The 15,483-nt window shown below is 42.2% G+C and overlaps 1 protein-coding gene across 1 annotated transcript in view; it reads left to right on the forward strand.

Annotated features, from left to right (window-relative positions):
- The window catches only part of KIF26B (kinesin family member 26B), a 302,956-nt gene that overhangs the window by 240,069 nt on the left and 47,404 nt on the right, over window positions 1-15,483 (forward strand). Inside the window, exons 8-10 of the mRNA XM_055714921.1 lie at window positions 432-694; window positions 3,602-3,785; window positions 8,530-8,689. Coding sequence (XP_055570896.1) covers window positions 432-694; window positions 3,602-3,785; window positions 8,530-8,689 — 607 coding nt within the window. The remainder of the gene's footprint in view (window positions 1-431; window positions 695-3,601; window positions 3,786-8,529; window positions 8,690-15,483) is intronic.

Genomic DNA, 15,483 nt, shown 5'->3' on the forward strand with positions numbered 1-15,483 from the left:
GAGCAGGTTTCCAGCAATCCCAACCGAAGCGTAATAGACTGTTTGAAGTAAAATGCTATTCAAAGAACACTAAACGCACAGTAGGGATTTTTAGAGACCATGGCAGTCCTGCCCTGCTCAATTCCCCCCGCCACCCACCCACGGCAGGGGCTACAGTGTTGTGTGGTTGGGACCTGAAGCACCCTGCCTGGGGGATGGGAGATGTCAGGGGAATGCACGAGGAAATGATTTTTGAAAACAGCTCAAGATTTCATCTGCATGTTCCATGTCCTATTTGTCTGCCTGCCTATCTTTCTCCCTTGCTGACTGTCCTTATTGTAATGAAGAAGTCGCTTTCATGAGGCTGTGCAAGATAATCTCTCTTGGCAGAAGGCTGTGAAGGTCCTGGGAGTGATGTTGTTATCTCTTCTCCATCCCCCCATTCCTGACAGGAAAGTCATACACCATGATCGGGAAGGATGATTCCATGCAAAACCTCGGCATAATCCCTTGTGCCATCTCCTGGCTCTTCAAGTTGATTAACGAACGCAAAGAGAAGACGGGAGCCCGCTTCTCGGTCCGAATTTCTGCGGTGGAAGTATGGGGGAAGGAAGAAAATCTGAGAGACCTGTTGTCAGAAGTGGCCACAGGCAGCCTGCAAGATGGCCAGTCCCCAGGTGTCTACCTTTGTGAAGACCCCATTTGTGGCATGCAGGTGAATCCAAGGTTCATTTTACACTGAAACAAGCAATGTGATTTTTTTTTTTTTTTTTTTTTCTGTTAAGATGGTTCAAATTCAAGAACTACCCAGAGCATAAAGTTCATAGACTTGAAAGTGTTTACTATAAAACATGCAAGAACTTGATGACCTGCAGCTGCAGGGCCATCTGCTCTCCTGGCCTAAATATTTGTACCTCTGGTATAACTGATATTGAGCAGGGGCTTGTGTTTGCAATAAAATACGAAAACATTCAGTGCAAACTAAAATTCACCTCATTCTTAAAAAAAAAAAAAAAAAAGGAAAAAGTGTGATCTCTTTTTTGTAAAACAACAAGCTAAAATATTTACAGTACTGCACAAATAGCTGAAGGCCATTAATATGGCTGTTTATCTCTTTATAAACTACATTATTTATAACCTTTTCATTAGCAATGTTGTAGGAAGCATTAATTGCTACTTATTAATTGCTGCCAAGAAATAAATTTGTGAGCTGGGCAAGCCAAGAATAACTCAAACTCTTCTCAGGTTTGGAGGTTTAGCAGGAATGAGTAAGTGGCTGGTGTATTTCCTGGGTAACCACTAGAAAGTCTCAGCAGCCCTATTTTTTCCCCCCTCTTGGTTTGAGGGGAAAAGAACTTATTCTTTCATTTTGCTGTCTCTGAAGGAGTAAATCTGCGGTTTGCGTGAGTAGATGAAGAGGGAGCAAACCAGCAGGATGGAGCTTGAATCCATTCTTTCAACCTTAAAAGCAAAGGCTGCTTCGGGAGAACCTGCAGGACACTGGCTGTCCAAGGCTGGGGAATGGAGGAAGCAGGGAACAGACCTACAGGGTCACGTACCCTATTTCCAGCTCCAAGCGTCTAGAAATCATGATTCACATCCACAAAAGTAATGAATCATGAGATTTTAAATAGCAAGTAATAAATTTTGTGGTTTATCTCTTTGTGGTTTATGGCTTTTAGACATACTTAGGTCATATTTTCCATTCTTTTCCATTCTACCCAGGGACTACAAAGTTATGTCTTGATTAAAAATAACAATTAAGGTTCTCGTTCTCCCTTGACTCCTGGCTTTGGTGCTGTATGAAAAACATAAGAGTATCACGAGATCTCACCCTCTGGTATCTAGAATGGGTGCAGTCTAGTGAATAAAAGGTGGGAGACTTGAGTCTTCACAGTTCCCATTGGGGTGATAGAAGGGCCAGTTAAGATCTGAATTAGCATATGTAGATTACATCCGTTACATAACCGTGTAACCACTGGCCTCTCCTTCAACTATTCTTTACTAAGGTATTTAAGCACAGCAACAACAATAATAATAAATATCCCATTTGTGTTGCTTATTTTCATTTAGATACAGAACAGCTATATGCAAAATTATTTTAGATCGGTGGAGAAAAGGTAGCTCCATGAGACACCTGTGTATCTCTGCAGTGTAAGATACTGCATCGATTTGCAAGAAAAGAAGCCTTTTATGTGTGTTCACAAGACATAGTGATATTCTGGAGTCCTGTGTCCTACACCTGAATTCTCAAAATGCTCAGATGAAGGGAAGATATTATATTGTAGCCACGCAGATACGCAAAATCAGCAGTGTGTGTAGTAAATGAATAATCACCATATGTCATACTGTCTGTCATTGGGCCTTTCCAAGTATGCACATTTTCTTGTTGCTTACATTAGTGAGATCAGCCCACAGACTGGCCTGCCTTCTGCTTGCCTGGTTAACCCCTTCCTGCTCCTCTCCCTCTTTCTAGAGAGAGCTTAGCCTTCAGCTGTGTCACCCCCTCCCATGCACAGTGTTGCCTTTATCCCTCCTCAGGCTGATCAATGGTCAGGAAGAGAAGACAGGAGGACTGTCTTCTTTAGGAGAACCTGACTTCTAGCTGTATTACACAGTAGGGGAACAAACCCTGCAGATGGGAGCTTGTCCCTGTTTTTACACCAGGCAAAACAAGCCTATCCTATGGGCTGCAGGCCATCTCTGCATACTACCAGAACTGATGCCATAAGATCGCACAGTCACATGTCCCTTCCACTGAAAAACTAATCTTGGGTGACACGAAACATGCATGCATTCCTAACATTGCGGGGCGGGGGGGGGGGGGGGGGGGGGGGGCGGGGGGCGGGTAATAATGCCTGCCCTCCTATGCTGTCTATCACTTGAGACAGATAAGAGGAGGCTGGTGACTGGGGTTGAGGTCCAGCAAATGTGACTGTATGTGCATTACCTGCCTTGTTCCCTTTAATGGATTGCCCTGGCTTGTCAGCAGATGCATAAGCTTGTGGTATGAAGGGGCAAAAAAGAGCCTTCTCTTCTGTGCTGCTCCCCACATGCTGTGGGGCTTCAGTCTTGTTATTTATCTGTGGACTGCTCCCTTTTAACACTTTCTGAAGGGTAATGCACAGTCCTGCCCCTGCCCGTCTCCACCAGCTGTTGATTCTGGGATCGGTGTTTCTCACACAATTTTTTTCCCCCCACTTCTGATTATCAGAAGGACATAGTGATTGCCAGAACCAGCAATGCAGGGGGAAAAAAGGCAGTAAAAATAATGAAAATAATGAATAAGTAATAAGCATAAATGGCTTAAAATTCTGGGAAAGCAAAGGAAGAAATTTATGCACCTGTCCGGCCCGTGGAACGGTTCCCAGTTTGCTGGGGTTTATGTGTAGCAGCTTCAACCAGAGATACCCCAAGAGAGAACACTCAAAAGCCAGGATTCCATCATGGGGCTCCTGGAGGACATGCTGGTGTCAGGAGGGTCTCATTCCATGGGCACCTCCTCCTTCCTGGTGCCCTCAGATCCAGCGTGCCGACAGTGTGCCCTGACTAAGGGAGGTTGTCTGGTGGTGTTGCCTTGTGTGGGAGCTTCTCGGTCATTTCTCCCTTGTCTTAACTGCAGCTTCAGAACCAGAGTGAGCTCCGTGCCCCTACAGCAGAGAAGGCTGCCTTCTTCCTGGATGCTGCCATCGCCTCACGCCGCAGCAGCCAGCGGGACTGCGATGAGGAGGACCACCGCAACTCCCACATGCTCTTCACCCTGCACATCTACCAGTACCGCATGGAGAAGAGCGGCAAAGGAGGAAGTAAGCTGTCCCCTTGCTCCCTTCTGTCCCCTCCAAACCTGACTCAAATGGGCTTTAAACAATATTCTTTAGCCATGAAAATTAGCAGGTTTCTGCATTCAGCACAGGGTGGAGTCATTCATACCAGGCTCTTCACCTGCCTGGTGAAGACCCACCAACAGCCATCAAATGCCACTGGGGATTATCACCATCACTTCTCAGTTTAATTGCTGTTGTGGAGATACTAACAGTTAGTCCTCAGCACTGTCTGGGCCTCTCTATGTTAAAAAAAAAAAAAAAGAAATTTCCAACTGGCTTTTAACATTATCTTTACCGACAGTGTTGAGGTCATGGAGTAAAATATTGTGGTGATGGGAATTCCTAGCCACCCTCACGTTAGCTGCTCCTCCGGCATCTAAATAGGGCAGTGTGTGTGTGGAAGCTGATGCTGGCAATCCATAAACTGTACCTTTTCATGGAGATACAAAATATTTTAGTTGCCAGCCCAGCTACATGTGTACAAAGGACTCTTGTGGTTCTTTGTAAAGGCTCTGGGCTTTTCAGGTTGCCTTGCTCCCTCTCTTTGCCACAGGTGTTTTCTCTGGCTTGTGTCATTCCTTCCATCTCTCAATTGTAAATGAGGAAAAGATGCTTCCATTCCTACTTACATGTTTTTATATTTTTCAAAGGTTTCATTTGACTTGCACTATTTCTATTTTTTTATTGTATTTATCTTCTGTTCCAAGCCTCCTGGATTGTTTATAACCAGAGACAGAAGTTTGTTTGCTTTTTACTAAGTTCCAGTGATAACAGATTTGTATAATATAAGCACCCCCACCGAAAAAGAAAACTTTCACATTAAAATTCTTTTTTTTTTAATAATCATTTTTTACAGGGGAAAAAATGTTTGTTTGAAAGACACCAGAGACCTCTGCTTCTTTAAATTTGTGGACTTAAGCAATTCTGCAGAAACAGCATATGTTTCAGCTCCTGTCTCTGCATAGGTTATTTGTAATAAGGAATAGATTGCAAGCTATGATGTGCAGTGGGTGAACACCACTGCAGTATTAATGTCTAATGTTCAAATGCAGAAAATTTACATTGTCTGTAGCTACAAGAGAGAAAACCAGAAAGTTGCTCTAAATGGAAATGCAGTTTGCATGTGTTTAAGTAATAACGCCTGTGGAACTGGCAGGCAGAAATCTCAATTAACTGAAGGTTTCTTAATTAACCACTCTGCGGTGGAAAGGAAGACTGAATGCTCAGACAGACTGCTTCATAGGAATAAAGATGGCTGATTTTGAGGGAATTATTAATCCTCCATGCTTTTTACTGCATGCATGTACATGTACGCACAGTCCTTTTCTACTGTTTTCAAACACAATTAATAAAAGGGAAAATTTATTTTCCTGTGGCTATAATGACCCATTTTCAGAAAATGAGACATGACCCTGTTGGATTATAATATGGCATGCTTTACGCACTGCCTTTAGTTATATCTTTGTCTTGTGGCCACACCACCTCCTGTCTTCAAGTTCCCATATCTGAGTGGCCTCACAAGCCAGGCAGGGTCAGATCTCACTGATAATTGAATGAGGGGGGAATTCCAGCTGCTCCGAAAGGGCGCCTAGTGATTACCACTGGCTCCTGCTGTAATGAAGGACTTTTCAGAAAAAAAAACCCACAAAAAACCCCCACGTGAAGATAGTAGAGATACATAGATTCCAGTAACAGGATTAAAAAAGGAGAGGGGAAAAAAAAAACCCCCAAAACCCCCCAAAGAAACAGCTTCTAAAGCACAAGAGATTAAAGGGTTGGCCAACATTATGATTTTAGTATAAAATGACTTAGAATAACGCATTGGTATTGTACTTACCTCCTTGTTAGATTCATTACCAGGAATGTCATGAAGCAGGCTCAGCACCACTGAAATAAATGGCATTGTGGCAGAGCTGGCACCATCATTTTTCACCTGTCAGCTCTCCGAAGCCTCTGTGGCCACAGACAAAACCAAGTGTCAGGGTGTTCCACTTCTTTTCTCTATAGCTGCCAGGCACATTAGTGGAGAACTTGCCTAATAACTTCATTTTCAGATCAAGCAAGTAGATCTGCCATCCTAAACATGTCTGTCTTTGACTTGTAAACTAAATAAGAAGAAAAAATCCGGTTATTTCTCTTAATTCTAGATTTCCTCAGCCTCTGTAATTGGAGTGTCTTTGGAAACAATATGACTGTGATTTTGAAGGGCAGTGATTTTTTCAATTTTCTTTCATTTCCCCAATGTCCGGTAATCTTAGCAACAGAAATATTTATTGTATATAATTCAGTCAAGTCACCTGCAGTCATTTTCAGTAGCCGCTAAACACATTTTGTTTTTCAAAGGAAATCACTGGGGGATACTAAAAAAAAGGTAGTTTCAGCTTTCTGAGTGTAGCAGTCTTAGAGGACTCAGGGACTCCACAGTCTAATTGCTTTAAGGACTTTTAGCATTGAGGCAAAAGTGCTCCACGAATGTTGCAGAGTGAAAGGGCAGCTGCCTGGATGGGTCCCAGGGCAGCCTGACCTTCTGCAGTGAGTGCGGGAGCCCGTCGTGCCTCTGGATGCTTCCCCATGAGAAGTGTCCCACCTCTTCCCACCACTCGGAGCACGGTGCTGAAACTTCCACGGACACCTTTCATGGGTTGTCGTGTAATCTGTGTTTTGAATGCCTAGCCACCAACATTAATTTTAATCAGATGTCAATCCTTCACTTCTGTTTCGTGATACTCAGCATGACTTAACCAATGTCACAGTATAATTTAATACATGGAAATCCTCTGTTGCCTAATACCTGATATAGCTGAAGAACTGACAGGACTTGAAAGAAGCCCAAGTTATTGTATTTTAAGAATTGTTGACAGAGATGCTGGCTACATTTTTGGAATATTATTCTGAAATCCCATAGCAGAAACCACTTTCAGAAAAAGTCTTCTCTATTTGTTCTTTTCTTTTCTTTCTTCTTTCTTTTTTTTTTTCTCTCTGCTTTTCTTTGTTTTTCTTTGCTTCTCTTTGCTTTTCTTTTCTTCTTTTCTTTCTCTTTGTTTCTTTTGTCTTTTATCATAAAAAATCTACTTGTTTTATTGTTGTTCATTTTAATTAGCTATCACCTACAATTACAGCATTGTATGTAACACATTCTACAGAAAGGATGGATATTTTTACAGAATGTTTAGCATCATGCAAGACGCCAGGCGGTAAGACTAACCAGTGAGCCCTGTGTTTTGCAGTGCTTGCAAAATGAAATCCCTCTCTCATTTTTTTCAGTGTAAGTTAACATGTTTTAAGTTACAGCTAATAGTGACGTGTATCTTTAGGAGCCATATATTTTCTAAGTTTTATATGCATTTTTCATAGTAGACTTTCTGTGAGCAAATCTGCAAAATGATATGATTGTGTATCACCTGTTTATATGCAGAAGTTTTACCAAGTGTCTTCTTCACATCTCTGTGTAAGCTTGTTTCCTTCTTCCTCCTATGGCACCTACACACCTGTGTACCATGGCATGGTACCACAGCTACTGAATGCAGGGTCATTGAAAAAACATACTTCCGGTTGATAAGACATTTCCAAATTAAATGTATCTGGAAAATACTTTTCTAAGGTCCCCATCGTGCAGTTTCTCCCATCACCATCTTTCCTTGTGAACTGATCTTCCCCCACTGCTCATACATTTCTTTACCAGATGCATAAGCTGAGGTCCTGTGTCAAAATGACTGTGAATATATTTGCATAGAGGTAAACTCTGATGTGAAAGTATTTCCACTCCTGTTTGAGTTATGTGTTGTCCTCAAATAGTGCTCTGAACTACTGAGTTAAGATCCTAGAACTAAAACTGCCTTTTCCTACAGATTGCTTCTAAATTAACTCTTGAGAATAGGGAGGAGTGGTCAAGAGCAGACGCAGAAAAACCCAGCTAGGGAATTGTCTTGAGGGAGTAGAGAACTAGAAGCACTTCTGTAAAGCCTATAGAATCCCTGTCCTGGGTTCACAAGCATAGCTTTTGAAGAGATCAAATGTCAGCTCATCTTGATTTTTCAACTTTAGCACCTTTTCACATTAAAGGTAGTGTGTTGATACAGAGAAAACAAGGAAAAACATGGGGATCCACTGACAGTTTTACAGGAACAATTTTCAGAGCAGGGCAGTGTGTTGACAGTCCGTTACCCATGGCATGGCAAACCTTCTCTTAGCCCAAATGCAAATGTAGAAGTATATCGATTTAAACCAAAGCTGAAAGTCCCGCTGATGCCACAGATTCTTCTGACGATCAAGATGGGAAAGATAAGAGAGGCTACCACAGGGCCAATGTTCACCAAGCAGCAATTCCCAGCCTGGAGTTTTCTGGGCAGAGGAAGAGAAATGACAGAGACAAAACAGAGCCAACTCAGGTACAGGCTAACAGAGCTGTATTAAAAAAAAAAAGGGGGGGGGGGGGAAAACACCCAAAACAACAAAAACCCACAATGATCACTCACAAAGTGAAATCTGCGGGAGCTGGTGAGTACTGAAAGCCTCAGCAATTTGTAAGCTAGTCTGGAGTGGACAGTGATGTGCAGCAATCAAAGCTGACAGCGAGTTAACAGAACCCCCACCGTCTGTTGCTGCTGACACAAATTAGGAGAAGTTTCTGGGCTGTGTTCCTCTTTGCAGGTGGTGGCCAGGCTTCTGCCTTGCTGAGAGGCTGCTGCTGGAGTCCCACGCTAACTGTTCGCTTTGTTTGTGGCAGTGTCGGGAGGTCGCAGCCGCTTGCACCTGATTGACCTGGGGAGCTGCGTGAAAGTGCTCAGCAAAAACCGGGAGGGCAGCCCTGCCCTCTGCCTCTCCTTGTCAGCACTGGGCAACGTCATCCTCGCTCTAGTCAACGGAAGCAAGCACATCCCATACAAGTAAGTGGTGTTCTGTGTCACACCTAGCGAGAGATGCTTGCTAGCAGTTGGTTTGCCTGGGTTTGAGGCAGGCTCCAGGTAAGCAGCAGTGGTGCAGCCCTCCTGAGGTACAGCAAAACCTGCCTGAGGTTCAGCACCACCTGATGCTGAACACAGCTGCACTGTCTGATATTCAGGTCTCACAGGAAGAAACCTGCTAGAATAGGACCTAGGCGTCTTAAAGATCTTCAGGCTCAAAATTCAGCACGTTAGGATTTTGTTCTCTAGGACTGTTCAAAGATATTTTGAATGTTTCAAAGCATCTGAGAGCCGGTTCCGTATTTGCTTTGCAAGCATTGTTGCCATAATGCAGCCCTATACAGAAAATCATTTTGCTGGCCATTGTTTGGAATTCAGTTTCTTGAAGACACATGTTGCAATGAGCATGCATGCTTGTCATGAGATCCCCTCTGTGATCCAAGGTTATTTTACATTTTATTGTGGTATGGTTGGAATCTCAGTGTCAGCCTTTCACTTGCAAAAAAGTATGAGGCATTATTTCCCATGCTAGACAACAGGTGGCCTTGGCTACTGCAGGTGACTTCGGGAAAAGGAGCGGAGTTGCTCACCTGGTGGGTATGTTTTGTACTCACGTCTCTTTGGCATCATCTCACTCCGTTTGTGCAGGTCTGAAAGCAAGCTTGGATTCATTACCCAGCCCATTTAGTCATACAGGCTTCCTACTGAGCAGATGTGGTGGATGGTGCTGGTTTTCTCTAGCCTATAGCCTGGGGAGTAGCAACTAGCATCACAGGGGCAGCTTACAGGAGCATCTTGTAATTGAACTGCTAATGAATGTCACCATTGGTGAAGGACATGTACATGAGATCTGGAGTTAGGAACAACGGGATGACAGGAAAACCGAACCAAGTCATTCACAGAGCCTGTTTCAGTCCATACATTTTACCCTTCTTATCATTTTAAGGGCTGTAAACATGCTTGTTTTCTCATATTCATTCAAGATTGCAAGGTACTGACAAGTTTTCTTCTATGGTTTTCATATTTTCATTTTGGAAAATAAAAAAGAATTGAGATTGGCTATAATTTAATTTTTCTTCTAACATTTATTTTCCAAAATTATTTGGCAGTCTGGCTTAAAACCGGCTTTCTGGAAACATTTCTGTTCCTGGAGCTCACTCAGACTGAAATTCAGTTAAGGGGCAACCAAATTTGTACGTAGAAATGTTCATCAGCTGTTTGTTGGACTGTGCACCTAGTCACAGTGTGAAAATAGCTTGAACTCTGCACTGCACAAAGCGTAGCTCAAACTCTGCTTATCAAACTCTGTCTTCCTTCCTGCTGGATGTTATGGATTGAAGGGAAGGCCAGCTGTTGGAATAGAAAAAATGATGTTAATGATGCTCCCTAGGTTAGAAGTAAACATACAAGGGATAGTTACCAAAGACAACAGCTGTCCTTCCTGGCAGTGGCTGACTGGGAGAAAATCGTCTTGTCTTCAAGACAAGGTCTTCAAGACCAAATTTCTCTTCTACTTGCTGCTTCCCAGTCTCTGCTGGGATTCCTGTCTGTTGCACTCCGAGCTTACACAGCCAGGGGGGCCAGCGTACTCGCCCATCACTGTCTGTGCTGCTGAAAGCCGATAAAAGCTCTCTTATGGCCAGCATCTCCTCTTGAGTTCACTCCTATAAGAGAAGATATTATAAATCATAAATATAGAGAAGTGGTCAGTCATCTATAAATCACAGCCAACCTCTCTGTTTCTAAGGAGGACTTTTAAAATGTAATTTGAAAAACATACTGGCATACTTAGGAGCAAGTTTTGTTCACATCTTGCCAAGAAGAGTCCAGAAAGCATTTTTTCCCTAAAGTGATCTATTCACGAGCAACGGAAATAAGAGTCTTGGTGGCTGGGTGAGCGCAAATGCTACTTGCTCAGTGACCCAGCGGTGCAGGCGTGTGCTGCTCCTCGGTGCAGAAGGGAGGCAGGCGGGGGTATATGTGTGTGCTGCATTGTGGAAGCTGAGCATCCTATAGACTGATGCGATACATGTTCGGTGGCACCTCCTCTTCAGAGCAGCGGCTAGCCTATATAGCTGATATCACTTCCCTTTCTTTAAGGGTGTTGTTGTTGATTATTAAGGATAAAATTAAAATTTTAATAACTGCCTTTTTTGAATGGGACTGAAGGAAAACAACAGAAGTGTTTTCTTATGTGACAGCATTGCACGTTGCGTGGGTGGTCTCAGCAAATTTCCATAGAGCAGCAGACAAAATGGAGCATCTTTTCTTTATCCGAGCTGTTGAACAGCCATTAAGTATCTTATGGCAGCCTGTCAGTTGGCACTGTATCGCTTCCCGGGAGCCTGGGAACTCACCATTTCATAGACATCAGGTTTTCTCTTACTGCAGAAACGCAGTTCTCTAAACGCTGAGAGGCTGCAGGTCTTAAACTCCCTTCAGTGCAGTATCCAGCTTCATCTCCGCAGGTAGTAGTTGTAGGGAAAAGCTTGTTCAGATTCATAGCTGGTACCAGATGCTACTGGATTGCCTTCTGTGGGCTGTGTGTTTATGCCAGGGAGGAATTTGCCTCTCTGCCTGCAGTTTCTATGAAAAACACATGCTGCTGTTCAGTGCATTTTGCAATTTTTTTTCTTACCCATAAGGCTAAGCCTTGGAAGCCATTAAATTAGAATCTTGCTCCCTTGGGGACACCCTTCCTCCCCCAACACACACACACACACATGTAACAGAGATTAACATTAGCTTTAGCAGGGACTTGGCTGCTAAAGTTGTAAGAAAGTAATGTAGAAATTCTCAGACATCAAACAGTACGGGCTGATATGCTTCAGGATCTTGTTGGGCATTCAAGTTACATTCCACAGGGGTCTGAAAAATGGGCAAGATCCCCCATAAAGGGCAACCGCATGCAGTGAGTGAGTGGCCAGGCTGTGATTTCTTGTTTGTCTCTTCCGCATATGTACTTATAATCTGTCTCTAATATCTCAGTATCTCTTTGTCACTATCAATGTCCAGACCTATGCGGTACCTTCCTAAGCACATCATTCTGTTGTGGTGTGAACCAGTGTGTTCATCTAGCTCAGTATGTTATGTAAAAATAGAATTTTTAATTTGACTTCAATACGTTGCCATTTAATGTCACCAGTTTCTTTTGCTCTTGAGTGACGAGCAAACCCCTCAAAAGACTGGGCAAGAATTATTTTCTCTGGAGCCCTGTCAAATGTCCTCATAAAAGTTGGAAAGGGGCACGTGCAAGGCTGAGGAAGAGCAAAGGAGTTTGCTCCTGCTACAGGCGCAGGGCTTTGCTGAGCTGCAGGAATTGTTAGTGCCATTTTATTTTTTTAACACCATTTCAGCTTTACATTAGTGCTGCATTATTTGCCTCTGATTTCCAAGATGAATGTGTTTTAAACCCTCAAATGAACACCCATTTACACAAACTCCAGATACTGGTTTATATAGCTCACTATTCAAAAATTACTCCAGTTGCTAAGCAACAGGGGTGGTGATAATTCATGGTAATGCTGTTTTGGAAATAATCATTTTTATACATTTTAATGACTATGAGAATGTAAGAAAACTGTTTAGAAAAGTGCAAGGCTGTATGAATTTCTCTTTCCGAAATTGTTGCTTGTTTTATTTAATAGGCTTCTCTCTTAATGTGCACTCCCAATGTGCTAGCGTTTCTGGAAGCATCCTATATTTTGAACTACATGCTTATGCTTATCCAAGGAGGGAGTCTTGTCTGTAAAATAGATGGGCAGGAGTCAAAAGCATGAGTTTTATTCTTGGCGCTTCTGCTTCTCTGTCGTACGGTTGCAGTTTGTCCCAGGTCTTACATGCTGGTATTGTTTGGGGTTTTTTTTAATCCTATCTGTAGAAAGTAAATGATATTAAGTGACTGGTGCAAGGTTGCACAGGAGGCTTAGTGGCAGAGCCACCATGTTTTAAGATCTAATCTGGTGCTTAAACCATGGGCTAATCCATTCGTTCTTTCTGCATGACCTTTGGAAAATAATTTATTTCTGTATTTATTTATTTATTCCATTTATAAAACTGAACTAGAAAAAATCAAAGTAGGAATTTGTAAAGGGCATTGCGAGTTGGCAAAAAGCACTACTTACATTTTAACTGTTGGTAGGACTCTGTTGACTTATTTTCTTATATTTTTTAGAGTTAAGGACTCACATAGTTGGTCCTAATGAAATAAAAATTCTGTTTTTCGTTGGTCAAGGGTAGACTAATACTGCTTTTAAGCGAAGAGGAGAAAATAATTATGGATTATAGTACGGTGGTATAAAAGATGAGTTTAAAGAATATGCTGTATATCAGATATTTTCTTTAAATTGCTAGTTAATCATTGGAGTAAAATGACAATAAGGTTTGGATGGATCCAGTAATTCAGATTCTTTTCTTGATTAAATGGGTGTATCTGTCTGCAGTTGTTCCATCTATGTGAAAAAAATTGCGTGAAGAGATCTGGGAACCCAGGTTCGTTTATACATCTTGCCTTTGCATTTATAGCATGAATGAAGTTATTTTTCTCAGAAGAAATGTCAGTGGAAACTTTTCAGGAAGAAGTAAGGAAAGCTAAAACCCAGTTCACAATACAATTCTTGTACAACAACTAGTATTAGTACTGAGAATTTTATCCTTATTTATGAGCCTGAACTAAGTCTTAGTTTTGTGGGATTCACACAACTGCGTCTGCTTACTAGGCCTAGGAATTTAATGCCAAAATTGAACTATGTGCCCAATGAGCCATCTGTTTAATGGTTACTTCATCAGTGCCTAAGCCTAAAGTGATTTATGGTTTTTAACTGAGAAATTTCAATCAGTTTTGCTTTCCACTGCTCCATCTACTAGTCTTCTGATCCTTGCTTTTGCTTCTTCTCAATGAGAACATGGTACAAAGACCACAGAGAGCCTCAGCAAATGTGTGGTGCTGCCTTTGGAACCTCTAATCTTTCTGTGTTAATTTAGCATTGAATATATTAGAAAAGGGTGAAGAAATTTTTGCTCTTCTACTTGTGGAAATGTGAGAGCAGAAGGAGGAGAAATATTGAAAATGAGGACAGATGAAACAGAATTACAGGACTGGAAAATGGCCCAAAATGAATGGGAGACATCCGAGATAACATGGAGAGGAGACAACAATCCACAGAGAAGAACTGGGAAGCAAAAGAAAAAGAAATGAGCCCATTCAAAAAGAGGAATAAGCCTAAGAAACACCCCTGAATGTTCCAGTTGTAGAGGAGTGTTCAATGGAGACTTTGTTGAATGTGAAATAGTTCCTAATTAGCTATCAAAAACATGAGCTGCTCAGAAACAAAAGACTTTTTCCATGTTGTTGGCAGCCAGGTCATATGGACCAGAGCCTTGGCTAGCAGAAGCTGAAGCCACTGGAGCGATGCCATATGATACCAGCTGAGGACCTGGCCTTAGGCACTTGCTCTTTGACACTAGCCAGAGTGCTCTGGCAACGTGGAAGAGCGATGCGGTTGCCAGCAAGAGCACTGAAACACCATCAGCGTGGCTATAACGAGGACTTGGAGCATCTGGCAATCACTTACACCTATGAGGTTTTTCTGTAGATGACAGTTTTACTAGGTTGGATTTCTGACAATTTTTTTCTTGATTCCAGGGAACTACATAAAATAGATGGAATCAGGGATGCACAGTCTGTGAATGTAGGAAAGCTTCTTGCATGTTATTAGTTTAATCTGCAACTCAGGAGCATGAGGATAACAGATTTTGCATGCTCCAGCAATCGCTGTTGTAGTGTTCGTCAACAATGCACTTTATTGTAGGACAGTTTGCACAGCTGATAGTGCAGATTTGAGCTTTATCTGCACATGTCTTACAGTACTGTGTTTCATCAAGTTAATGAGAGATAGTAGACAAAATCCTCAAGGAAAGCTCCGGTGGAGCTGCCATTCCCCAGCTTTGGGTTTTCAACTCAGCCCTGCCAGGCTGGTAATGTGATAATAATTGGAGCAGAGATGTCTGCAATGCACGTGTAGTGAGTGTGGGTGAGTAGGTTGAATTCTTGAGCCCGATCCCCTGTCACACCAGCATTGCAACAGACTTTAGCCAACATGGCTCCATTCTGTACAAGTGTTGAAGTGGAAAGGATCAGGCCTCACGATGCTCTTTGAACCTCTCAATGAATTACCGCTCTACAGATACTGTAACAAGCAAATAATGATGGACCGCAAAATGAAATGAGAAGGGAAGTGCTTGTGGTTTAGAGTCAGATTTAATAGCAATTACTAATTGCATTTAAATAGTCTTTCCTATCAGTGGCAGATAGCTGCATCGGGGAAGGACATGACGTTGGTCCCGGGCCAGCACAGACGTGACTGGTAATGAACAGCAATCCAGTAGTGTGCAGTTATTGCTGAAATATAACTTGAGTAAGACCCAAATAGGCCATCGTGGTCATTTCATATAAAAATGAATCTGTACTTAATTCATTAAAATGCCATTTTGAACCTTCAGTCAGGGTATCCAGCAGTTTATTCTCACCTGTTCCACCACTGGTTCAGGCTCAATTGAACATTAATACATTTTCTCCTATGGAAATGTGGTGATAATTCATTTCATGTATAATTGAACAATTTTTAAATAGTCATATTCTTGGAATAACTAGCTCTTGTGCAGTGCAGCAAATTATCAGAAAGCATGTAGTAATGTTTATTAGCCTTACTCCGCGGTATTGGTTCTCTCTGGTTTCTTGAACAGCTGCATACGGATATGATCTGTGAAATTAACTT

Source organism: Falco cherrug, chromosome 6, assembly GCF_023634085.1.
Source record: "Falco cherrug isolate bFalChe1 chromosome 6, bFalChe1.pri, whole genome shotgun sequence".
Taxonomy (NCBI): Eukaryota; Metazoa; Chordata; class Aves; order Falconiformes; family Falconidae; genus Falco; species Falco cherrug.